Source organism: Amblyomma mixtum, chromosome 4 (genome assembly GCF_055824585.1).
Source record: "Amblyomma mixtum isolate Tamu chromosome 4, ASM5582458v1, whole genome shotgun sequence".
Classification (NCBI taxonomy): Eukaryota; Metazoa; Arthropoda; class Arachnida; order Ixodida; family Ixodidae; genus Amblyomma; species Amblyomma mixtum.
Window position 1 is genome coordinate 89,261,548 of NC_143015.1, and position 26,920 is coordinate 89,288,467.

The 26,920-nt window shown below is 47.2% G+C and overlaps 1 protein-coding gene across 1 annotated transcript in view; it reads right to left on the reverse strand.

The window, feature by feature from the left end:
• Positions 1 to 323: 323 nt before the first annotated feature.
• The window catches only part of LOC149347348 (putative cytochrome P450 6a13), a 64,487-nt gene continuing 37,890 nt past the window's right edge, over positions 324 to 26,920 (reverse strand). The window contains exons 9-14 of the mRNA XM_089585560.1: positions 12,423 to 12,486; positions 10,038 to 10,146; positions 8,336 to 8,427; positions 4,018 to 4,158; positions 3,163 to 3,325; positions 324 to 459 (exon numbers count right to left, since the gene is read on the reverse strand). Coding sequence (XP_089441686.1) covers positions 370 to 459; positions 3,163 to 3,325; positions 4,018 to 4,158; positions 8,336 to 8,427; positions 10,038 to 10,146; positions 12,423 to 12,486 — 659 coding nt within the window. The 3' untranslated portion in view covers positions 324 to 369. The remainder of the gene's footprint in view (positions 460 to 3,162; positions 3,326 to 4,017; positions 4,159 to 8,335; positions 8,428 to 10,037; positions 10,147 to 12,422; positions 12,487 to 26,920) is intronic.

Below are 26,920 nucleotides of genomic sequence, written 5' to 3' on the forward strand. Positions count from 1 at the left end.
GCTCCTCAGCCCTATATTTGACTGAAAAATAAACCTTTAACCTTGAATTCCCCATAATTTGGGGTCTCTGGTAATCTTATTAAGCTTTGGCGACAAAGCGAGCTAACTACGTCGATTCCTTATCGATTCATATCAGCGAACACAACCAGAAATATGCCTCTGAGCCTCAGGGTGAGAAACTGCCACGATTTAGATACTAGTTTCTTGCGTTGTTCTATTGTCTGTTTACCTCCACTTGCGCTATTGACAGAATGCAGTAGTAGTTTTTTTACATCGATTTTAAAGTGCAGATCTCAGGATCCTTCCCCAAAGTGCTCTTTCTTCCGCCTGTTGCACACTTCCTTCATTCCTCAATACTGAATTAACAATTTACTGGTCCCTCTTCAGCCGGTGGAGTTGTATCCGCACTTCCTCTTTCGGCACAGCCAGGAATGAGCATGTGTCCAGCTCAAGATCAAGCTGGAAAAGATTAAACAAAATTAGTGATTAACTAAGATATTTGAGAATGAACACGCAGACAAAATAATACAGTGATCCATTGCTATTTTAGGCATTAATTGGTTTATTGGAGTTTAACGTCACAAAGCGACTCAGGCTATGAGGGACGCCGTGCTGGAGGGCTCCGGAAATTTCCACCACCTGGGGTTCTTTAACGTGCACTGACATCGCACAGCACACGGGCCTCCACCGAAATTCAGCCGCCGCGGCCGGGATCAACCCGCGTCTTTCGGGTCAGCAGCCGAGCACCGTAACGACTGAGCCACCGCGGCGAGGCTTTTAGGCCTTAATGTACATGGGTTCGCTTCAAGTTGAGTAGGTATTTCAGAAGAATGGCCTGAGGGGCGAGTTGGTGCATGATGAAATGAACGGCGGCGCAACAAGGCCACTAACAAGAAAGAGAACACCACATGCGCACACTACCAACGCTTAGCTGATATACCTCTAGTAGGTTTAGCAGCTAATTAGGGACCCCCCCCCCCACACACACTCAGACACATACACACTCGAGATATTTGACAGCCATTGGAAGGATTTCCTTCATGTATTTTTGTTTTATTTTAGCACGAAAAATTCTAATTTGGACGAATATTGACCCCGACATGTTCCACCTGGCTGAAAATATCTTCCTAATAAAAATTGCAGGGGACACTTAAGCTCCGCCTTAAGAATATGACGCGATAGCCTTACTGAGTTGATGCTCATATGTCGGGAATATATATATATATATATATATATATATATATATATATATATAGAGAGAGAGAGAGAGAGAGAGAGAGAGAGAGAGAGAATTCATAGATCGCTGGCAGTCACCACACCACTCCAGGCGTAGTGGTGCAGTGGTTCAGCAATGCGCCACTGCCCTGTCTTGGTAGGTGCTTCCACCGGAGGCGTTTATGAGACGCGGGCTGCCTTTCAGAGTAGCACCTCACGAAGAATGATTAATTTAATCCCCACCTGCCATGGTGGGTTGCTTTTCGGGGATTTTGGGGATTTTTTGCTCACGGTCTACGACGCCTACGCTGACGCCGGCTTTTCTGTCGCATGAGCTCCTCAACGTTATCGAGTTAAAAAAAAAGTATAGACCGCTACATTTCGTTGCATGTTTTCTTCTCTGTAATGATGCGTAAGACATTAGAATACGTGGATTACGGCGGGTTATTCGCGTAGCTAATTAAATTTTTTCTTGGCAGCCCGCGGTGGCTCAGAGGTTACGGCGCTCGGCTGCTGACCCGAAGGACGCGGGATCGATCTCGGCCGCGGCGGCTGAATTTCGATGGAAGCGAAATTCTAGGGGCCCGTGTAGTGTGCGATGTCAGTGCACGTTAAAGAACCCCACGTGGTCGAAATTTCCGGAGCCCTTCAATACGAAGTCCCTCATAGCCTGAGTCGATTTGGGATGTTAAACTCCATAAACCAAACCAAACCTAACCTAATTAAGTTTCTTCTTCGATGCTGCTTGTTTTTGATTTCCAAGAACCCAAACTATGGCGGTTAGGTCAAAGGTAACTTAAGGTCATTCATCCCTCACATGACCTAAACCAGCCTATGAATTCACCGCCATCGTTTAGTTGTTGAAAGTGAAATATCACCAAGAAGAAATTAAATCATAAGTTATTTAACAGTCATAGCGACATACCGTGCGGCATGAATACAATTCTCTAAAGCATCATTATAAAATGCAAAACACGGACGGAAAAATTTGGAGTTTTTACCCATTTAATGAACCACAAGGAGTGTTACTCACGCAGAAAGGAAAATTAAGTTTCTTTAAGCCTGGAAGGTAAGCGTAAGTAGCAGTGGCTCATTAGCATGGTCCCAGACGCAAATATTTGTAAACAGTTTTTGAAAACCAAGCATTGTACCTGCATGGTCAATGTTGACACCACGCATCTTTCTGTCGCATTTTCATGATATATATGACTACTACAGGCAGCTTTCGCTTGCAAGAACTGTTACACAGCTGAATTGTCGACAAGATGTTCTTACTGTTTCGTCCAATGTTTTTTTTTGGGGGGGGGGGGGGTTTAAAGATGGAAATGGCGCAGTATCTGTCACAAATATCTCGATGGACACCTGAACCGCACCCAGGGAGGAAGGTGGGAGGGAAAGAAGAAAGATAAAAGAGGTGCCGTAGTGGGGGTCTCATATCCTCATTTCTGAGATGACAAACTCGCACTGAAACCCACTGATGGACACATCCCGGTCGCTCAGTTGTTTTGCTGTTCTGCTGCGGCTCCCTAAGGTCGCGTGATTAAATGCCGACCGCGGAGGCCGACGTTTTATGAAGGCAAACAAGCTCGTGTGCTATCTGATGCCAGTAGAACGGTAAAGCAGCCCAGATGATCCGTATTTATACGGAACCCTCCGCTACGACGTCTCTCGTAGAACGCGTTCCGGTTCAGGACTGTAAACTGTCCGTGCCATAAGAACCGCAGGCACATATTACGCAAATTTTCGTTCTAGGTTACTTCTCAGTTATTTTCTGAAATTGCTTACGCAATTCTGCCTGTGTGTGTTCGCTCCTTTTGCGCACGTTGTAAGTCGCTTCTCATACCCCCATCCCGGTGTGTTGAAATCAATCAGAAAAATTTTCGGAGTAACAATTTACAACGTTCTGAGTTAATTCGTAGTGTACAAAGAATGCGGGGTAAGGATTACCTTCTGACCTGACGCCAGTGTTATCCGGAAGTGACGCAACACCTGCGTAGCGACGGATGCGATTTCGATGAGCGCCAGACGCTGGCCAATGCATATGCGGGGCCCAAGGCCGAACGGCTGGTAGACTACCGGGTCAATGAGAGCCTTGTTTTCAGGGCTGAACCTGCGACCAGAGCATATAATGAAGCCCTTAGAAAGCTTGTATAGTACTGCAAGGGGAGAAGGGGTTTAATGTTTACAGGTCTGTTCTGGCTGTAGAGTGCAATGCATGCGAAATAAACACGCGCAATTATATTTCACATGACGAGAGCAAGTACCTCGGTCGTCGTAATTTATAACTGCGGCATCCATTGTCCTCATGCGTATTTTTTCCGGTTCCTAGTCCAGCTAAAAATGTTCATTAGATTTAACCGCAGATATCAAGTAAGGAGGCCAGCATTTAGTTTCCGAGGGCTCTCACTGGTCTTCCTGCCTACATCACAATGCAGCGCCCAAAGTATATGCCTCAAGGCTTCTTCACAGAATGCGCACAAGAATCCATACCTTTAGACGTGCAGTAAATTTTACAATATCTTTGACACGCGCTCTAATTAGAAACTCTGAAACATTTAAAACCTCTGTTCGAATATAAAATAACCGACTGACCCTCTTGGGAGTGAGGCAAAATAGCCCGCAAAATATCCGGCTATATAGCTTAACTCCCTGGTAAATGCTTTACAACTTCATTACGGCTGCTTGTTGGGAAGCATGGATGTGTAGCTAAGACCTTATGTGTCTTCCTCACCTGATTGTATAACTCGCCTGCTGCTGCCTGCGCCTGAAGCAAAATATTGAATAATAAAGGCGGGTGCTCACCTATCGGGGTCAAATTTTTCCGGTTCGATCCAGTACTGCGGGTCATGGTGCAGCTGGTAGACAGGCACCATAACCGAAGTTCCTTTCTTAATCAGGTACGCGCCATAGCGATAATCTTCTTCCACACATCGGGACGTGAATCTGTGCACGAGCGTTCATTTAAAAAAAAAAATGGGATCCCATATCAATGGCTGATTAACGAAATTCAGGCGTTATTCAAGCTCCACCTTTAGGGTGCGACGCGACCGGGTTAGCGGGTCCCTTCGGAGACTTGGGGCCCTATTCTGTAAGCTGTTCATTTTAAAATCGTCATCTCGCGTCTGTCTGGTGCCCTGTCATTGGTCCCGTCGCAGATATACCCGCTGCTTTCAAGCGTCTGTGGAAAGCGACTCGGCCAATGGGTGGTTTGGCGACCGGTACTTACCATTGGCTGAAACTGGATGCAATGTGCAGCCAATGCCAAGGCGCATCGCAGTGCTCTGTGAACAGCAAGAGACCAGACCTGCCCTCTGGCTGCCAGTCGCTGCGATATGCAGCCAATGGTGATGTCCTATCGCCTTCTACCCAACAGCCGGGTCACATTCCACAGACGCATGAAAGTCGCGGGTATACCTGAGTGACCACTGAGTGAGGACCATACGGACGCGATATGGCGTTTTTAAAATGAACAGCTTATGGAATGCGGCCCCTGAAGTCCTGTTTGGCTTTCACTTCGGTGAAACACACACTGCTCTTTATTTTTGCAGCTTGTTTTAATTTTTGCGTTTTCATTCTTTCATTTGCACAAGACGCACAAGGCATTCTTTTAAAGGGAGACTGAAGCACTTTTTTTGAAAATCAGGCTGGCAGCGGCGTCCTATAGTTTTTCATGCTGCATGCTCGAATATCGCATCCAAATAAGGCAAAACCAAGCGCGGATTGCCTTTTTTAGCAGAAATATGCGGCCTGTGCCGCGGGGCACACCGTGCGGCGCGCCGCCACCCGTGATTGGTCAAGAGAGGTCGTGACGACATTTTGAGCACCGGAGAAGCTGCCGATGCGGATCCGGTGCTGCACTGAGTGCAGATCGCAGCTTTTTGTGGTGTTGTAAAAGCGAATACGGCGACTATTTTTTTTTACTGACCTCCAAAGAAAAGGATACTACAGTTTGTTCATTCTACGTATCACCTGGAAGCAAAAAAGACACGAGCAAAAAATTCTACGCCTAGCACAAGCATATGCCAGCGTGAAAGACGCGTTTGCAGACCATGCGTAAAAGGTTCCAGCACAACCTCGGCTCGTATTCTCGGAAAGGAAGGGGTGCAAACAATACTCAAGTCAATTACCACTGCCGGACGCCTCCTGGCTCGCCCGAAAGCGTCATCTTAAAGAAAAGGCCTAAAGCGCTGTGTACAAAAAATCGTGTTCTCAGTACCCGGCGTGGGTGGGGGCAAGAAAGTATTTGAAAGAAACGATGAAGCAGCACAGAGTTGATGTCAAAATTAGCGAAGCGCAATGGCCAAGCACTGCGAGGCATGTGACCACAGGATAGTGACGGAATCATTGTGCGTTGAAAACCTAGCCAAATACACGCACAAGGCTGCTGCTTCACTCGTGGCGCGTTCAGCAGATGCCAGAAAATATAAATCGCTGCCTCGGAAACGTTCGCCCTTCGTAGATTTCCAGTTTAGGTTCAGTGAAGTAGTGGCCAACTATATGTCTGTTTAAAAGCCAAGCTAGCTGCAACTCGCACGCTGCCACAACTTGATGAAGAAACCGAGTAAAGTTGCGAAACATCGTGTTTTTTTGCAAAAACTTCGTCGGCATTCATTTCTCTCTTAAATTTTCATCCGAAATAAGAACATCGAACGCTTTCATTTTAATCGCTTAGCTACAATTAAACGAGATGCCGCATATGAAGAGCTTTGATGCTTGCTTAGTTTGCTTTATTCTGCTTTGCTTTGCTTGCTTGCTTGCTTCCTTGGACACGTCGAACCGAGTATAAAACCACTAACCGAGCCTTGCTGAGCAAGCCTCAGGTGGTCTGGCCATCACCTAAGCTGAGGAGAGCGACACATGCTTAAGCCTCTATAAGGTTTCTGCAGGGGCTAAGTGAGCATGTTTCTACTTTTAGAAGAGGCGCCTCTTCGGAATGGTGACACGCTTCTAATGCGCGAGGAAATCGAAGGAACTGCGTCATGGTTCAGCCGCGACAGAAATCTCCTGTGATCACATAGGGACAAGCTCTGCATGTAGCCGCTCTTACGAAATTGCTTCGAGCAGAGTAGGCTTGCTTTGGTCGGCTTGAATTCTTCGTCACAGCAGCGAGCGCTTCCGCTGCGAGCTTATGGCGGTAAACAATGGAAGACGGCACAGTCGCGGGTGTAGTTTTTCGTAGACACGAACGCAGAGTACCTCGTGTTGAATCTGATTCTCAAGGTCGGCTGACACGCTTTATATCTCACAACGCACGCAGTACAGTAACAACGCATGCAGCACGAGAAACAACGCGCGCTGAAAGCTCGCTCGGGTGCGCCGAAGTATCCCCGGCTCCTCAACGTGACGTCACGTTGGCCGACATGAACGAGGTTTCCCTCTCCGCTGTTCTCCTCTCCTGCGCTCGCGCGGGGCGCGGGAGATTTAAACATCGCAATTTTAATTGGTGATTGCACCACTGTTTTAGCCAAAATCAAAAAAATAATTTCACAGACGTGATCAGCAACGAGACTACTTCAAAACCCTAAAAAATTAGCTCATTCGAAAACCGCCTCAGTATCCCTTTAAGCAAGCCGCGAGAAAGTTTTTCAGTGTACAACAGGTACTGCGACGGGCTCAACACCTAACTTCTAGGGATTCGTGTACCGGATCGACTGTGTTTCTTTTCGGTGAATTTGCTTTTATTTCTTCGAAGGCACTAGGCAATGCGGACGGAATGACGTCATGACCCTGTGCACCAATGAGGAATTCTGTGGTGGCGCCATCACTGTTGTACGATGCGACCGTTGTGGAGTGTTTGAATCACCCGTGAGTAGTCATGTGGTTGCACGTCTCGACCTTCTCGGTCAATCAGGATTTTTTCGCACAATGCCAACAACTATAACGCTGGCTTTTCCGCCGAACGGAACCTTTGGCGCTATGGCATTGAAAATCGTTATTGTATGCCCTTATGTGCGCGTTCTTCATCAAGGAAAAACCTTACATTCTTGGTCAGCCATCTTGCGCCAGCTGGTGCGTGGTTACTTTAATGGCGCATTACCTGCACGTTTATGACACCAGCACCGTAATCCTCTCCTGCTTAATTACATAAGAGCGAGCTGACTGTTAGCTAAGAACTTGTGCTGTTCTGATCATCCCGATAAGGAAAAGAACGGTAGCTACAGCACTGCCTTTGGAGATGACAGTGTCGAGCGAGAGCATGGATCCTATGCATAAAATATAAGACAACAACAGAAGTAACAATGAAACAAATTATTTGCTACACGCCTGAACGACAACTTCTCTACAGCTTGGCTAATGCTTGAGGGTTTTTGTGGCCATTATCGCAAAGCTTTTTTTATTAAACAAGCAGCGTGGCCAGTATTCAGATGTGCACTCATTGCAAACATGCAGGCATCAATGATAAAAGTATATGTATGGTCACAGTGAAGCTTGGCTCAGTGGTTACGGCGCTCGCCTGCTCATCCGAAAGACGCGGGTTCGGTGCTGGCCGCGGCGGTTTAATTTCTACGGAGACGAAAATCTAGAGGCCCGTGTACTGTGTGATGTCAGTGCACATTAAAGAACCCCAGAGGGCCAAAATTTCCGGAGCCCTTCACTACGGCGTCCCTCACAGCCTAAGTTGCTTCGGGACGTTGATCTCCCTTAAACCAAACCAATCAAGTTTACAATCCAGGTAAAAATACTCCAAAAACTTAATGAAGGGCGAAATACAGCCAAACCTCGGATATTTGAAATTGAAGGAGGTAGAAACCTTGTTATAAGAATGCAGAATTTGAATTACCGGCAGCCCATTATAAACACGTCCCGTTGGCTAGAGTCCAGTTCGTTTAAATTTCCCTTGGCGTGGCAAAGTACACTCTTTCGCTTTAAATAGACGTCAGTGTGCATAAAATTTGTAACCGTTGAAACAGCTCAGTAATTACTTATCACTGACTATGCAGGTGCCATGTGCCATAAAAAATCGTATTCCTTGCTTCAGGCCTGATGACCATCTAACGTGCACTTTATGTTATTTTTGTGTAGCAATTAGCGGAGCTACGCTCGCTTAACTAAGAAAACCGCGAAGCTCTGGAGGAAAAGGTAACATGAAAGACGCTTAATGCAGTTTCGATATACTCACGTTATTAACGGCGGGTACATCCGAAGGGTCTCCGAAATCACTTGGTTTGTGTAAGGAAGCGTAGCGAGTGTTCGATAAGATAGGTTGTCCCCCTGGGATATAAGTGCAAATGTTCAAATATATCAACAGGCCTGTTTCTCAACCTCAGTCATTTATTCACTTGACAGCTCTGAAAGTGTACTGGCCAAAAAGAAATTTCTGTACACTCCTTTAACCTAGCAATTCATTATTTAGTTTGGTCTGCATGTTCCATTAGATCAAACCCAAATATATATATTAAGTTTAGCCGAACTAAGACAGGACAAAGCCCAACCAAAAATCCCGAAGTGTGAGTCTGGAATAATATGTCTTACAGAAGCCTCCGCATTTGTTGCCCATGTGCTTTAACGGCACAGTGCTACAAATGGTTGCTGCGACCCTGTGCCATCCACTGTGCATTTCAGTTCACCAATAGAAAAATACAAGAGGCTGTATCTCCTTCCTTGCCTTTCATACGATTACTAAGGGCCAGAAGGACAGCCATTCTGAGACGTGAGGGCTCCGTCATGACTGACATGAGTTCTGACTAGGCGTCGTGCTAATTGGTTAGCAGCAAAATAAAGCCGTGTAGTTGACCTGCACACGTCAATTAGCGTAGACGAGCAGAATGCCACATATTGAACCCTATTCAATAACTTCCAGTATTTCATAACTAGCTGCCCGTATGTTGCAGGAAAGCAGCAATATTTTCGATGTATTGGGAAAAAAGTATTGCTACATAAGCGAAATCTGAGATATAAGATAATCTCTCAGAGTCTCAGGACAATGAAACTGCGCCTAAATACAGAGGAACACCAATTAATGGCACGTCAAACATTATTTCTACTTTTTTCCAAAGCAGCTGTGACACCACAGAAATTTAAGCTCTTCGGACGTAACGCTGCTGTTCCAGCAAACTTGCTGCATTTCTGGTTGCTGCCACTTCGAGTGAAAGTTTATAATTACGGCGCTGGAATGCCGTTTGCACGGTTACTTCCGAAACTGTCATGCAACTTTAGTCATAAATGATAACTAAACTGTTCGCATTTTGTGGCCGTATCGCGTGTATTAGGCCGAGAATTACAGGGGTAAACAAAGCTCATACAAATAACACTAGCTGCGTACTCTATTACGCCGGAGCGTAATACAGTGAGGCTTTTCTTCATATGCATGCAAAAAGGACCCTCGTCAATGGATTCAACGCTATTTATCTGGCTTTTACAAATTTTTACAATATACATCTCTGTAAACATACACTTTTGTTTCAAGCAGACATGCCCAAGTGTATTTTCTTATCTAAACCTACTTGTGTAAACAAACTATCACGTCTGTCATCATAGAAACAGTGGCCACAGTCGCTGCTTTGCAATCAACACAGGTTTCAGTCACTTAAATTACAATGAAGTAAACACATCATGTTCAGGTCTGCTTTTATTTATCCCTATCATCTTTATCTCTTCACCTGACACGACGTTCACTACTCCTGAAAGGACGTTCACTACTCCTGACTCTATTTACCGCAAAAACACTTATTTAATCGATTTATTAATTGCACAACGCAATTCCAACGCGAGGATACTATACTTATTCAGCCACTGCGCTTCAAACTACTGCCGGATTTTTTTATTTCGTTCTCTTACAACGCATCTAATTTTTATCCGCACTCAGAAAAGCGCAGACTCACCTCTTCCTTGAAAGCTTGCATTGCTTCATTCCTCATTTTCTCCTGAACCTCTGGATGCCTTCCCATGAGATAAAACCAGAATGTCAAGGCCAATCTTGTAGTGTCGTATCTGTACTCAATAAAAAAAAATGTTTTTCAGATTTTCTTAAAATCCCATGAAAATGCTACCTGAGGCGTTACCATTCAGGCAGTCAATCTGATAGCAGGTTTAAAGATATAAACTACGTAAATGGCACAGTATTGCTCTATGCTAACCAAAAATAAGCGAAGCAGTTAAAGTTTCAGACCATTACGGAGTGCACGAGAGCACATGCCAATTATTTACTAACTTAAAGCAAGACGAGCAGATGGACGAGGCCGGAAATGTTGTGCGCAGAAAAGACATTTCTCTCTTTAGGATTCCAAAGCAGATGCCTACGAATTTGAAATGTTGCCAGAGGCGGCAGAATGGAGAAAAACCGACTGTATACAAAAGTCATTATGCGGCCTATTTCTGTATAGCATTTTTTGTCCAGCACTGCAGTGGCTCCAGCTAACAACCACCTACAAGCCTCGAAATCTGCTGAGACACAATTTTTGATGTCAGCAATCGCAGTTCATGCCAAGGAAGTTGAGAGTGTCCATACCAACAGCTAAGAGGTGGGTGTTGGGTAAGGTATATGCCTATCCTCTGCTGCTGAGTGTTGACCGCCCACCTTACCCATAGTTTCGCGCTTACTGCCCACATGGCAAGGTACTAACAGCGAGCCTTCCTTCCAGCAATTGGTTACGAATTTTCACAAAAGCCACGCTTGCTTCAAGGCTGATTGGGGAACTGTATAATGGCCTTCTCTCCTCTACTTGGTGCTGCCCGCTCAATGAAGACGACGAAGATTAAGCCTCTAGTTGACTGAGAATTTCTGCGGCACGCTGCTCTGCCTACGATGCGCATGTGAAAGCGTTTCGTATTTCTATGCGTACAGGATTCAGCATCTTCGGCCTTTGCACAAGGTGTTTGAGCTAAACAGCTTGCCCGTGAAGTGGAACACAGCTGTGCGCAAATGCTGCTCCGATCAGCCGGACGATTGCAAACAACCTCAAATAAAGCATGCCTTTTAGAACATTTGCCGAAGGACAATTAGTGAGGTTTTTTTTTCCTTGCCAGAAAATGAAAAGCCTCAACTTCTAGCGCTCAGCTTTAAGCATGCTGCTCTTTTAAGTTCGACTGGTTCTCGCGCTCGCTTCTTCAGGGTTGGGGCTCTTATTACGCCTTCAGTGTCAATAAAGTTTAGTTACACCAGCGCCCTACTTCCATATTTTTTTATATGATCGTGGATTCCCTTCATCACTCACGAATAAGTTCTTCTAGTTTTATCCGAACGTTTCTTGTTTGCAATGAGGCATATTTTTCCTACAGCCCGCAGTTCGATTATACTAAATGACTCTAAACTCATCTGCCACATTTTGACAGGACAAAATTCTATCAAAACATCTTATTTCCCACGCAAATACAAAACGGAATTATTAAGCTCCTTTGACTGCAAGAATATGAGGAGAAAAACATTTTTATAGCAGGACTTGTGACCATTTCCTGCTTGCGCTGGGCTACTTTTCCCGTGTTTGTGGATAAATATTAATAAATACCATGTGCCTAGCGGCCTTCCAATTCTTTAATTCTTCATTGGAAGGGTACACTCTGAACTGCACAGCCTTCGAGCTGTTTCAAAGGCCTGCACCTGCGTCCGATAACAAGAAAAGTCCATTTCGGTGAAGAGGTTATGAGCAGGTGTTTCTGTGGTGAAGTGGACGCTTCCTCTTAAACCTCCAGAATTTCCAGACCCCGGCTTTAAAAAGTTTGGTTTGGTTTGGTTGATGGGGTTTAACGTCCCAAAGCGACTAAGGCTATGAGAGACGCTTAAAAAGTTTATCGCTGAATGCCATGTTGTAGGAGTGTGTGGCTGCCTACTAAAAATTGTTTAACAATTTCACGCCAGTTTCCTTCGGTACTCGTGCTTCACTTTGAGCAACTGCTTCATCGTACTGTATATTGTAGCAGCTTCACTTTTTGTAATTCGTCTTTATCTAGTCTTCAAGCGCCCTCTCATAGCTATTTGCTGCATCACCGGCGCTACACACCAACTTCGCTCTTAAGTCTCCTCATCTTTTGAATTTTAGGCTAAGAATTTTTCCTGCTTGATGAAACGCGACAAACATTACCAGCTTGACAAGTTTGGCTGTATTCGGTGAAATCTCTTCAGCGAAACACCCGAACAGTAACCCCCTTTTCTTGATATCTTTGTGCTCTATGCATTGAAAACAAATTTAAACTGTCTTTAACATTTCTTTAAAGCAGGATATGTTTCCTAGCTTCCGCAATATTTTTCTGATCGTTGAAAAAGTTCTTACCCTCCAATGAAAACGGTCATACAATTTGAGGCCAGTTGATTTACCGTCTGCTCTGACAGTTCAACTGCATGGAAAAAAAAGAGAAAAACAAAAACTTAAAATTCAGTGCTTCTCCAGTTTCCTTTCCTTTCCGTCTACGTCCATCACACTTTTTATCCTTAAAAAATGTCTCCCCAACTCGCCCATTTGGCCATTGGGTTAAACTTTGTTTAGCCATAGAAAACGTTCCTCTATAGTTATACATAGCTGCAGTGACGTCACTACAGCTCGTCCTAATTTCATTATACCTGGGACGGACCGCGTTTGCAATAAACCGTCGCCTATAACTCTCTGTGACCCTGCTCGAATCGCCAGCCTTCGTGCTTTTCTCACACGCGTTTTGGCCAAAAGTTCATCCCATCAATAGTGCCGCAGTGCAAACTAATGCAAAATAAGTTTTTCATGTTTTCTTTCTTTCGAGCAAAATGCTTGCTTTGTCCATAGCCTTTGTCGTTTGAAGGAAGCCAACATTAACCGAAACCAAGGTGAGCATAAATATCGTCAGTCGTGACCAGAGCATGTGCCACGAGGTCAGGGACCGCTCCAAGACACTGGCGCCTTGTAGCGGTCAGTGAAAAACTAAAGCATTCGAAGGAATTCGATTCTACAGTATTCGATGTTACAGGCGTTGATGTTACACCGAAGACGCTGCCAGCATAAAAAGAATTCCGTAATACCGTGGTGACTGAGTCTGAGCTGAAATCTACCTTACTGGCAACCTAGCTGAACAATGATCACACCAGAAAACATTACTACTAAGGAGCGCTTAGAGAATCCCATCACGAATGAGACTAGATGTAGGGTTGCGGAAGAAAGCTGCCCTTTGTCACATCACGCGTTTCACCATTTAGAAAAGGCACAGATGTGAGCAATAACTATGTGGACTGCTGCTACCAAGCTCGATATTTGTACTATAGTTATCGAGAATACAGAGCGGTATTTTATTCCTGCGAAATTCAGCTCTTACCTCCCACAAGTATCGTTTGTCACAAAGAGGTAAACTTAATGATGATGACAGAGAATTTCTCTGGCACAAGGGCATATACGGCCAATGAGCTCCACGGCACAAGGTGTTTTCTTCTACTCAAGGTTGGGACAGAGACCCATTTCCCAAGCGTTTAACGCTGATTAAACCGAGCACCAGGCCAGGGGAAGCTTGTACCCATTGTATCACCGGTGGGTACCCGGCGGAACCCACAAGTATCGTTTATCACAGAGAGGTAAACATGATGATGATGATGCTAATGATGGTTAATTTTTATGGTGCAAGGGTATCAACGGCCAAAGAGCGCCACGGCACAAGGTACTTTCGTTCGCGCAAGGTGGGTCAAAGACTCGTTTCCCAAGTGTTTCACCCTGATTAAACTGAGCACAAGGCCAGGGGAAGCATGTACCCATTGTATCACCGGTGGGTACCCGGCGGAACCCACAAGTATCGTTTATCACAGAGAGGTAAACATGATGATGATGATGCTAATGATGGTTAATTTTTATGGTGCAAGGGTATCAACGGCCAAAGAGCGCCACGGCACAATGTACTTTCGTTCGCGCAAGGTGGGTCAAAGACTCGTTTCCCAAGCGTTTCACCCTGATTAAACTGAGCACCAGGCCAGGGGAAGCATGTACCCATTGTATCACCGGTGGGTACCCGGCGGAACCCACAAGTATCGTTTATCACAGAGAAGTAAACATGATGATGATGATGCTAATGATGGTTAATTTTTATGGTGCAAGGGTATCAACGGCCAAAGAGCGCCACGGCACAAGGTACTTTCGTTCGCGCAAGGTGGGTCAAAGACCCGTTTCCCAAGCGTTTCACCCTGATTAAACTGAGCACCAGGCCAGGGGAAGCTTGTACCCATTGTATCACCGGTGGGTACCCGGCGGAACCCACAAGTATCGTTTATCACAGAGAGGTAAACATGATGATGATGATGCTAATGATGGTTAATTTTTATGGTGCAAGGGTATCAAGGCCAAAGAGCGCCACGGCACAAGGTACTTTCGTTCGCGCAAGGTGGGTCAAAGACCCGTTTCCCAAGCGTTTAACCCTGATTAAACCGAGCACCAGGCCAGGGGAAGCTTCTACCCATTGTATCACCGGTGGGTACCCGGCGGAGCCCACAAGTATCGTTTATCACAGAGAGGTAAACATGATGATGATGATGCTAATGATGGTTAATTTTTATGGTGCAAGGGTATCAACGGCCAAAGAGCGCCACGGCACAAGGTACTTTCGTTCGCGCAAGGTGGGTCAAAGACTCGTTTCCCAAGCGTTTCACCCTGATTAAACTGAGCACCAGGCCAGGGGAAGCTTGTACCCATTGTATCACCGGTGGGTACCCGGCGGAACCCACAAGTATCGTTTATCACAGAGAGGTAAACATGATGATGATGATGCTAATGATGGTTAATTTTTATGGTGCAAGGGTATCAACGGCCAAAGAGCGCCACGGCACGAGGTGTTTTCTTCTACTCAAGGTTGGGACAGAGACCCATTTCCCAAGCGTTTAACCCTGATTAAACCGAGCACCAGGCCAGGGGAAGCATGTACCCATTGTATCACCGGTGGGTACCCGGCGGAACCCACAAGTATCGTTTATCACAGAGAGGTAAACATGATGATGATGATGCTAATGATGGTTAATTTTTATGGTGCAAGGGTATCAACGGCCAAAGAGCGCCACGGCACAAGGTGTTTTCTTCTACTCAAGGTTGGGACAGAGACCCATTTCCCAAGCGTTTAACCCTGATTAAACCGAGCACCAGGCCAGGGGAAGCTTGTACCCATTGTATCACCGGTGGGTACCCGGCGGAACCCACAAGTATCGTTTATCACAGAGAGGTAAACATGATGATGATGATGCTAATGATGGTTAATTTTTATGGTGCACGGGTATCAACGGCCAAAGAGCGCCAAGGCACAAGGTGTTTTCTTCTACTCAAGGTTGGGACATAGACCCATTTCCCAAGCGTTTAACCCTGATTAAACCGAGCACCAGGCCAGGGGAAGCATGTACCCATTGTATCAGCGGTGGGTACCCGGCGGAACCCACAAGTATCGTTTATCACAGAGAGGTAAACATGATGATGATGATGCTAATGATGGTTAATTTTTATGGTGCAAGGGTATCAACGGCCAAAGAGCGCCACGACACAAGGTGTTTTCTTCTACTCAAAGTTGGGACAGAGACCCATTTCCCAAGCGTTTAACCCTGAGTAAACCGAGCACCAGGCCAGGGGAAGCTTGTACCCATTGTATCACCGGTGGGTACCCGGCGGAACCCACAAGTATCGTTTATCACAGAGAGGTAAACATGATGATGATGATGCTAATGATGGTTAATTTTTATGGTGCAAGGGTATCAACGGCCAAAGAGCGCCACGGCACAAGGTGTTTTCTTCTACTCAAGGTTGGGCAGAGACCCATTTCCCAAGCGTTTAACCCTGATTAAACCGAGCACCAGGCCAGGGGAAGCATATGCCCATTGTATCACCGGTGGGTACCCGGCGGAACCCACAAGTATCGTTTATCACAGAGAGGTAAACATGATGATGATGATGCTAATGATGGTTAATTTTTATGGTGCAAGGGTATCAACGGCCAATGAGCTCCACGGCACAAGGTGTTTTCTTCTACTCAAGGTTGGGACAGAGACCCATTTCCCAAGCTTTTAACCCTGATTAAACCGAGCACCAGGCCAGCGGAAGCTTGTACCCATTGTATCACCGGTGGGTACCCGGCGGAACCCACAAGTATCGTTTATCACAGGAGGTAAACATGATGATGATGATGCTAATGATGGTTAATTTTTATGGTGCAAGGGTATCAACGGCCAAAGAGCGCCACGGCACAAGGTACTTTCGTTCGCGCAAGGTGGGTCAAAGACTCGTTTCCCAAGCGTTTAACCCTGATTAAACCGAGCACCAGGCCAGGGGAAGCTTGTACCCATTGTATCACCGGTGGGTACCCGGCGGAACCCACAAGTATCGTTTATCACAGAGAGGTAAACATGATGATGATGATGATGCTAATGATGGTTAATTTTTATGGTGCAAGGGTATCAACGGCCAAAGAGCGCCACGGCACAAGGTACTTTCGTTCGCGCAAGGTGGGTCAAAGACCCGTTTCCCAAGCGTTTCACCCTGATTAAACTGAGCACCAGGCCAGGGGAAGCATGTACCCATTGTATCACCGGTGGGTACCCGGCGGAACCCACAAGTATCGTTTATCACAGAGAGGTAAACATGATGATGATGATGCTAATGATGGTTAATTTTTATGGTGCAATTGTATCAACGGCCAAAGAGCGCCACGGCACAAGGTACTTTCGTTCGCGCAAGGTGGGTCAAAGACCCGTTTCCCAAGCGTTTCACCCTGATTAAACCGAGCACAAGGCCAGGGGAAGCTTGTACCCATTGTATCACCGGTGGGTACCCGGCGGAACCCACAAGTATCGTTTATCACAGAGAGGTAAACATGATGATGATGATGCTAATGATGGTTAATTTTTATGGTGCACGGGTATCAACGGCCAAAGAGCGCCACGGCACAAGGTGTTTTCTTCTACTCAAGGTTGGGACATAGACCCATTTCCCAAGCGTTTAACCCTGATTAAACCGAGCACCAGGCCAGGGGAAGCATGTACCCATTGTATCACCGGTGGGTACCCGGCGGAACCCACAAGTATCGTTTATCACAGAGAGGTAAACATGATGATGATGCTAATGATGGTTAATTTTTATGGTGCAAGGGTATCAACGGCCAAAGAGCGCCACGACACAAGGTGTTTTCTTCTACTCAAGGTTGGGACAGAGACCCATTTCCCAAGCGTTTAACCCTGATTAAACCGAGCACCAGGCCAGGGGAAGCTTGTACCCATTGTATCACCGGTGGGTACCCGGCGGAACCCACAAGTATCGTTTATCACAGAGAGGTAAACATGATGATGATGATGCTAATGATGGTTAATTTTTATGGTGCAAGGGTATCAACGGCCAAAGAGCGCCACGGCACAAGGTGTTTTCTTCTACTCAAGGTTGGGCAGAGACCCATTTCCCAAGCGTTTAACCCTGATTAAACCGAGCACCAGGCCAGGGGAAGCATATACCCATTGTATCACCGGTGGGTACCCGGCGGAAACCACAAGTATCGTTTATCACAAAGAGGTAAACATGATGATGATGATGCTAATGATGGTTAAATTTTATGGTGCAAGGGTATCAACGGCCAATGAGCTCCACGGCACAAGGTGTTTTCTTTTACTCAAGGTTGGGACAGAGACCCATTTCCCAAGCGTTTAACCCTGATTAAACCGAGCACAAGGCCAGGGGAAGCTTGTACCCATTGTATCACCGGTGGGTACCCGGCGGAACCAACAAGTATCGTTTATCACAGAGAGGTAAACATGATGATGATGATGATGCTAATGATGGTTAATTTTTATGGTGCAAGGGTATCAACGGCCAAAGAGCGCCACGGCACAAGGTACTTTCGTTCGCGCAAGGTGGGTCAAAGACTCGTTTCCCAAGCGTTTCACCCTGATTAAACTGAGCACCAGGCCAGGGGAAGCATGTACCCATTGTATCACCGGTGGGTACCCGGCGGAAACCACAAGTATCGTTTATCACAGAGAGGTAAACATGATGATGATGATGCTAATGATGGTTAATTTTTATGGTGCAAGGGTATCAACGGCCAATGAGCTCCACGGCACAAGGTGTTTTCTTCTACTCAAGGTTGGGACAGAGACCCATTTCCCAAGCTTTTAACCCTGATTAAACCGAGCACCAGGCCAGGGGAAGCTTGTACCCATTGTATCACCGGTGGGTACCCGGCGGAACCCACAAGTATCGTTTATCACAGAGAGGTAAACATGATGATGATGATGCTAATGATGGTTAATTTTTATGGTGCAAGGGTATCAACGGCCAATGAGCTCCACGGCACAAGGTGTTTTCTTCTACTCAAGGTTGGGACAGAGACCCATTTCCCAAGCGTTTAACCCTGATTAAACCGAGCACCAGGCCAGCGGAAGCTTGTACCCATTGTATCACCGGTGGGTACCCGGCGGAACCCACAAGTATCGTTTATCACAGGAGGTAAACATGATGATGATGATGCTAATGATGGTTAATTTTTATGGTGCAAGGGTATCAACGGCCAAAGAGCGCCACGGCACAAGGTACTTTCGTTCGCGCAAGGTGGGTCAAAGACTCGTTTCCCAAGCGTTTAACCCTGATTAAACCGAGCACCAGGCCAGGGGAAGCTTGTACCCATTGTATCACCGGTGGGTACCCGGCGGAACCCACAAGTATCGTTTATCACAGAGAGGTAAACATGATGATGATGATGATGCTAATGATGGTTAATTTTTATGGTGCAAGGGTATCAACGGCCAAAGAGCGCCACGGCACAAGGTACTTTCGTTCGCGCAAGGTGGGTCAAAGACCCGTTTCCCAAGCGTTTCACCCTGATTAAACCGAGCACCAGGCCAGGGGAAGCTTGTACCCATTCTATCACCGGTGGGTACCCGGCGGAACCCACAAGTATCGTTTATCACAGAGAGGTAAACATGATGATGATGATGCTAATGATGGTTAATTTTTATGGTGCAAGGGTATCAACGGCCAAAGAGCGCCACGGCACAAGGTACTTTCGTTCGCGCAAGGTGGGTCAAAGACCCGTTTCCCAAGCGTTTCACCCTAATTAAACCGAGCACCAGGCCAGGGGAAGCTTGTACCCATTGTATCACCGGTGGGTACCCGGCGGAACCCACAAGTATCGTTTATCACAGAGAGGTAAACATGATGATGATGATGCTAACGATGGTTAATTTTTATGGTGCAATTGTATCAACGGCCAAAGAGCGCCACGGCACAAGGTACTTTCGTTCGCGCAAGGTGGTTCAAAGACCCGTTTCCCAAGCGTTTCACCCTGATTAAACCGAGCACCAGGCCAGGGGAAGCTTGTACCCATTGTATCACCGGTGGGTACCCGGCGGAACCCACAAGTATCGTTTATCACAGAGAGGTAAACATGATGATGATGATGCTAATGATGGTTAATTTTTATGGTGCACGGGTATCAACGGCCAAAGAGCGCCACGGCACAAGGTGTTTTCTTCTACTCAAGGTTGGGCAGAGACCCATTTCCCAAGCGTTTAACCCTGATTAAACCGAGCACCAGGCCAGGGGAAGCATATACCCATTGTATCACCGGTGGGTACCCGGCGGAACCCACAAGTATCGTTTATCACAGAGAGGTAAACATGATGATGATGATGCTAATGATGGTTAATTTTTATGGTGCAAGGGTATCAACGGCCAAAGAGCGTCACGGCACAAGGTACTTTCGTTCGCGCAAGGTGGGTCAAAGACCCGTTCCCAAGCGTTTCACCCTGATTAAACTGAGCACCAGGCCAGGGGAAGCATGTACCCATTGTATCACCGGTGGGTACCCGGCGGAACCCACAAGTATCGTTTATCACAGAGAGGTAAACATGATGATGATGTTGCTAATGATGGTTAATTTTTATGGTGCAAGGGTATCAACGGCCAAAGAGCGCCACGGCACAAGGTACTTTCGTTCGCGCAAGGTGGGTCAAAGACCCGTTCCCAAGCGTTTCACCCTGATTAAACTGAGCACCAGGCCAGGGGAAGCATGTACCCATTGTATCACCGGTGGGTACCCGGCGGAACCCACAACTATCGTTTATCACAGAGAGGTAACATGATGATGATGATGCTAATGATGGTTAATTTTTATGGTGCAAGGGTATCAACGGCCAATGAGCTCCACGGCACAAGGTGTTTTCTTCTACTCAAGGTTGGGACAGAGACCCATTTCCCAAGCGTTTAACCCTGATTAAACCGAGCACCAGGCCAGGGGAAGCTTGTACCCATTGTATCACCGGTGGGTACCCGGCGGAACCCACAAGTATCGTTTATCACAAAGAGGTAAACATGATGATGATGATGCTAATGATGGTTAATTTTTATGGTGCAAGGGTATCAACGGCCAATGAGCTCCACGGCACAAGGTGTTTTCTTCTACTCAAGGTTGGGACAGAGACCCATTTCCCAAGCGTTTAACCCTGATTAAACCGAGCACAAGGCCAGGGGAAACTTGTACCCATTGTATCACCGGTGGGTACCCGGCGGAACCAACAAGTATCGTTTATCACAGAGAGGTAAACATGATGATGATGATGATGCTAATGATGGTTAATTTTTATGGTGCAAGGGTATCAACGGCCAAAGAGCGCCACGGCACAAGGTACTTTCGTTCGCGCAAGGTGGGTCAAAGACTCGTTTCCCAAGCGTTTCACCCTGATTAAACTGAGCACCAGGCCAGGGGAAGCATGTACCCATTGTATCACCGGTGGGTACCCGGCGGAACCCACAAGTATCGTTTATCACAGAGAGGTAAACATGATGATGATGATGCTAATGATGGTTAATTTTTATGGTGCAAGGGCATCAACGGCCAATGAGCTCCACGGCACAAGGTGTTTTCTTCTACTCAAGGTTGGGACAGAGACCCATTTCCCAAGCGTTTAACCCTGATTAAACCGAGCACCAGGCCAGCGGAAGCTTGTACCCATTGTATCACCGGTGGGTACCCGGCGGAACCCACAAGTATCGTTTATCACAGGAGGTAAACATGATGATGATGATGCTAATGATGGTTAATTTTTATGGTGCAAGGGTATCAACGGCCAAAGAGCGCCACGGCACAAGGTACTTTCGTTCGCGCAAGGTGGGTCAAAGACTCGTTTCCCAAGCGTTTAACCCTGATTAAACCGAGCACCAGGCCAGGGGAAGCTTGTACCCATTGTATCACCGGTGGGTACCCGGCGGAACCCACAAGTATCGTTTATCACAGAGAGGTAAACATGATGATGATGATGATGCTAATGATGGTTAATTTTTATGGTGCAAGGGTATCAACGGCCAAAGAGCGCCACGGCACAAGGTACTTTTGTTCGCGCAAGGTGGGTCAAAGACCCGTTTCCCAAGCGTTTCACCCTGATTAAACTGAGCACCAGGCCAGGGGAAGCATGTACCCATTGTATCACCGGTGGGTACCCGGCGGAACCCACAAGTATCGTTTATCACAGAGAGGTAAACATGATGATGATGATGCTAATGATGGTTAATTTTTATGGTGCAAGGGTATCAACGGCCAAAGAGCGCCACGGCACAAGGTACTTTCGTTCGCGCAAGGTGGGCCAAAGACCCGTTTCCCAAGCGTTTCACCCTGATTAAACTGAGCACCAGGCCAGGGGAAGCATGTACCCATTGTATCACCGGTGGGTACCCGGCGGAACCCACAAGTATCGTTTATCACAGAGAGGTAAACATGATGATGATGATGCTAATGATGGTTAATTTTTATGGTGCAAGGGTATCAACGGCCAAAGAGCGCCACGGCACAAGGTACTTTCGTTCGCGCAAGGTGGGTCAAAGACCCGTTTCCCAAGCGTTTCACCCTGATTAAACCGAGCACCAGGCCAGGGGAAGCTTGTACCCATTGTATCACCGGTGGGTACCCGGCGGAACCCACAAGTATCGTTTATCACAGAGAGGTAAACATGATGATGATGATGCTAATGATGGTTAATTTTTATGGTGCAAGGGTATCAACGGCCAAAGAGCGCCACGGCACAAGGTACTTTCGTTCGCGCAAGGTGGGTCAAAGACCCGTTTCCCAAGCGTTTCACCCAGATTAAACCGAGCACCAGGCCAGGGGAAGCTTGTACCCATTGTATCACCGGTGGGTACCCGGCGGAACCCACAAGTATCGTTTATCACAGAGAGGTAAACATGATGATGATGATGCTAATGACGGTTAATTTTTATGGTGCAAGGGTATCAACGGCCAAAGAGCGCCACGGCACAAGGTACTTTCGTTAGCGCAAGGTGGGTCAAAGACCCGTTTCCCAAGCGTTTCACCCTGATTAAACTGAGCATCAGGCCAGGGGAAGCATGTACCCATTGTATCACAGGTGGGTACCCGGCGGAACCCACAAGTATCGTTTCTCACAGAGAGGTAAACATGATGATAATGATGCTAATGATGGTTAATTTTTATGGTGCAAGGGTATCAACGGCCAAAGAGCGCCACGGCACAAGGTACTTTCGTTCGCGCAAGGTGGGTCAAAGACCCGTTTCCCAAGCGTTTCACCCTGATTAAACTGAGCACCAGGCCAGGGGAAGCATGTACCCATTGTACCACCGGTGGGTACCCGGCGGAACCCACAAGTATCGTTTATCACAGAGAGGTAAACATGATGATGATGATGCTAATGATGGTTAATTTTTATGGTGCAAGGGTATCAACGGCCAAAGAGCGCCACGGCACAAGGTACTTTCGTTCGTGCAAGGTGGGTCAAAGACTCGTTTCCCAAGCGTTTCACCCTGATTAAACTGAGCACCAGGCCAGGGGAAGCATGTACCCATTGTACCACCGGTGGGTACCCGGCGGAACCCACAAGTATCGTTTATCACAGAGAGGTAAACATGATGATGATGATGCTAATGATGGTTAATTTTTATGGTGCAAGGGTATCAACGGCCAAAGAGCGCCACGGCACAAGGTACTTTCGTTCGCGCAAGGTGGGTCAAAGACCCGTTTCCCAAGCGTTTCACCCTGATTAAACTGAGCACCAGGCCAGGGGAAGCATGTACCCATTGTACCACCGGTGGGTACCCGGCGGAACCCACAAGTATCGTTTATCACAGAGAGGTAAACATGATGATGATGATGCTAATGATGGTTAATTTTTATGGTGCAAGGGTATCAACGGCCAAAGAGCGCCACGGCACAAGGTACTTTCGTTCGCGCAAGGTGGGTCAAAGACCCGTTTCCCAAGCGTTTCACCCTGATTAAACCGAGCACCAGGCCAGGGGAAGCTTGTACCCATTCTATCACCGGTGGGTACCCGGCGGAACCCACAAGTATCGTTTATCACAGAGAGGTAAACATGATGATGATGATGCTAATGACGGTTAATTTTTATGGTGCAAGGGTATCAACAGCCAAAGAGCGCCACGGCACAAGGTACTTTCGTTCGCGCAAGGTGGGTCAAAGACCCGTTTCCCAAGCGTTTCACCCTGATTAAACTGAGCATCAGGCCAGGGGAAGCATGTACCCATTGTATCACAGGTGGGTACCCGTCGGAACCCACAAGTATCGTTTATCACAGAGAGGTAAACATGATGATGATGATGCTAATGATGGTTAATTTTTATGGTGCAAGGGTATCAACGGCCAAAGAGCGCCACGGCACAAGGTACTTTCGTTCGCGCAAGGTGGGTCAAAGACCCGTTTCCCAAGCGTTTCACCCTGATTAAACTGAGCACCAGGCCAGGGGAAGCATGTACCCATTGTACCACCGGTGGGTACCCGGCGGAACCCACAAGTATCGTTTATCCCAGAGAGGTAAACATGATGATGATGATGCTAATGATGGTTAATTTTTATGGTGCAAGGGTATCAACGGCCAAAGAGCGCCACGGCACAAGGTACTTTCGTTCGCGCAAGGTGGGTCAAAGACCCGTTTCCCAAGCGTTTCACCCTGATTAAACCGAGCACCAGGCCAGGGGAAGCTTGTACCCATTGTATCACCGGTGGGTACCCGGCGGAACCCACAAGTATCGTTTATCACAGAGAGGTAAACATGATGATGATGATGCTAATGATGGTTAATTTTTATGGTGCAAGGGTATCAACGGCCAAAGAGCGCCACGGCACAAGGTACTTTCGTTCGCGCAAGGTGGGTCAAAGACCCGTTTCCCAAGCGTTTCACCCTGATTAAACTGAGCACCAGGCCAGGGGAAGCTTGTACCCTTTGTATCACCGGTGGGTACCCGGCGGAACCCACAAGTATCGTTTATCACAGAGAGGTAAACATGATGATGATGATGCTAATGATGGTTAATTTTTATGGTGCAAGGGTATCAACGGCCAAAGAGCGCCACGGCACAAGGTACTTTCGTTCGCGCAAGGTGGGTCAAAGACTCGTTTCCCAAGCGTTTCACCCTGATTAAACTGAGCACCAGGCCAGGGGAAGCATGTACCCATTGTACCACCGGTGGGTACCCGGCGGAACCCACAAGTATCGTTTATCACAGAGAGGTAAACATGATGATGATGATGCTAATGATGGTTAATTTTTATGGTGCAAGGGTATCAACGGCCAAAGAGCGCCACGGCACAAGGTACTTTCGTTCGCGCAAGGTGGGTCAAAGACCCGTTTCCCAAGCGTTTCACCCTGATTAAACTGAGCACCAGGCCAGGGGAAGCATGTACCCAGTGTACCACCGGTGGGTACCCGGCGGAACCCACAAGTATCGTTTATCACAGAGAGGTAAACATGATGATGATGATGCTAATGATGGTTAATTTTTATGGTTCAAGGGTATCAACGGCCAAAGAGCGCCACGGCACAAGGTACTTTCGTTCGCGCAAGGTGGGTCAAAGACCCGTTTCCCAAGCGTTTCACCCTGATTAAACCGAGCACCAGGCCAGGGGAAGCTTGTACCCATTGTATCACCGGTGGGTACCCGGCGGAACCCACAAGTATCGTTTATCACAGAGAGGTAAACATGATGATGATGATGCTAATGATGGTTAATTTTTATGGTGCAAGGGTATCAACGGCCAAAGAGCGCCACGGCACAAGGTACTTTCGTTCGCGCAAGGTGGGTCAAAGACCCGTTTCCCAAGCGTTTCACCCTGATTAAACTGAGCACCAGGCCAGGGGAAGCTTGTACCCATTGTATCACCGGTGGGTACCCGGCGGAACCCACAAGTATCGTTTATCACAGAGAGGTAAACATGATGATGATGATGCTAATGATGGTTAATTTTTATGGTGCAAGGGTATCAACGGCCAAAGAGCGCCACGGCACAAGGTACTTTCGTTCGCGCAAGGTGGGTCAAAGACTCGTTTCCCAAGCGTTTCACCCTGATTAAACTGAGCACCAGGCCAGGGGAAGCATGTACCCATTGTACCACCGGTGGGTACCCGGCGGAACCCACAAGTATCGTTTATCACAGAGAGGTAAACATGATGATGATGATGCTAATGATGGTTAATTTTTATGGTGCAAGGGTATCAACGGCCAAAGAGCGCCACGGCACAAGGTACTTTCGTTCGCGCAAGGTGGGTCAAAGACCCGTTTCCCAAGCGTTTCACCCTGATTAAACTGAGCACCAGGCCAGGGGAAGCATGTACCCATTGTACCACCGGTGGGTACCCGGCGGAACCCACAAGTATCGTTTATCACAGAGAGGTAAACATGATGATGATGATGCTAATGATGGTTAATTTTTATGGTGCAAGGGTATCAACGGCCAAAGAGCGCCACGGCACAAGGTACTTTCGTTCGCGCAAGGTGGGTCAAAGACCCGTTTCCCAAGCGTTTCACCCTGATTAAACCGAGCACCAGGCCAGGGGAAGCTTGTACCCATTGTATCACCGGTGGGTACCCGGCGGAACCCACAAGTATCGTTTATCACAGAGAGGTAAACATGATGATGATGATGCTAATGATGGTTAATTTTTATGGTGCAAGGGTATCAACGGCCAAAGAGCGCCACGGCACAAGGTACTTTCGTTCGCGCAAGGTGGGTCAAAGACCCGTTTCCCAAGCGTTTCACCCTGATTAAACCGAGCACCAGGCCAGGGGAAGCTTGTACCCATTCTATCACCGGTGGGTACTCGGCGGAACCCACAAGTATCGTTTATCACAGAGAGGTAAACATGATGATGATGATGCTAATGACGGTTAATTTTTATGGTGCAAGGGTATCAACGGCCAAAGAGCGCCACGGCACAAGGTACTTTCGTTCGCGCAAGGTGGGTCAAAGACCCGTTTCCCAAGCGTTTCACCCTGATTAAACTGAGCATCAGGCCAGGGGAAGCATGTACCCATTGTATCACAGGTGGGTACCCGTCGGAACCCACAAGTATCGTTTATCACAGAGAGGTAAACATGATGATGATGATGCTAATGATGGTTAATTTTTATGGTGCAAGGGTATCAACGGCCAAAGAGCGCCACGGCACAAGATACTTTCGTTCGCGCAAGGTGGGTCAAAGACCCGTTTCCCAAGCGTTTCACCCTGATTAAACTGAGCACCAGGCCAGGGGAAGCATGTACCCATTGTACCACCGGTGGGTACCCGGCGGAACCCACAAGTATCGTTTATCCCAGAGAGGTAAACATGATGATGATGATGCTAATGATGGTTAATTTTTATGGTGCAAGGGTATCAACGGCCAAAGAGCGCCACGGCACAAGGTACTTTCGTTCGCGCAAGGTGGGTCAAAGACCCGTTTCCCAAGCGTTTCACCCTGATTAAACCGAGCACCAGGCCAGGGGAAGCTTGTACCCATTGTATCACCGGTGGGTACCCGGCGGAACCCACAAGTATCGTTTATCACAGA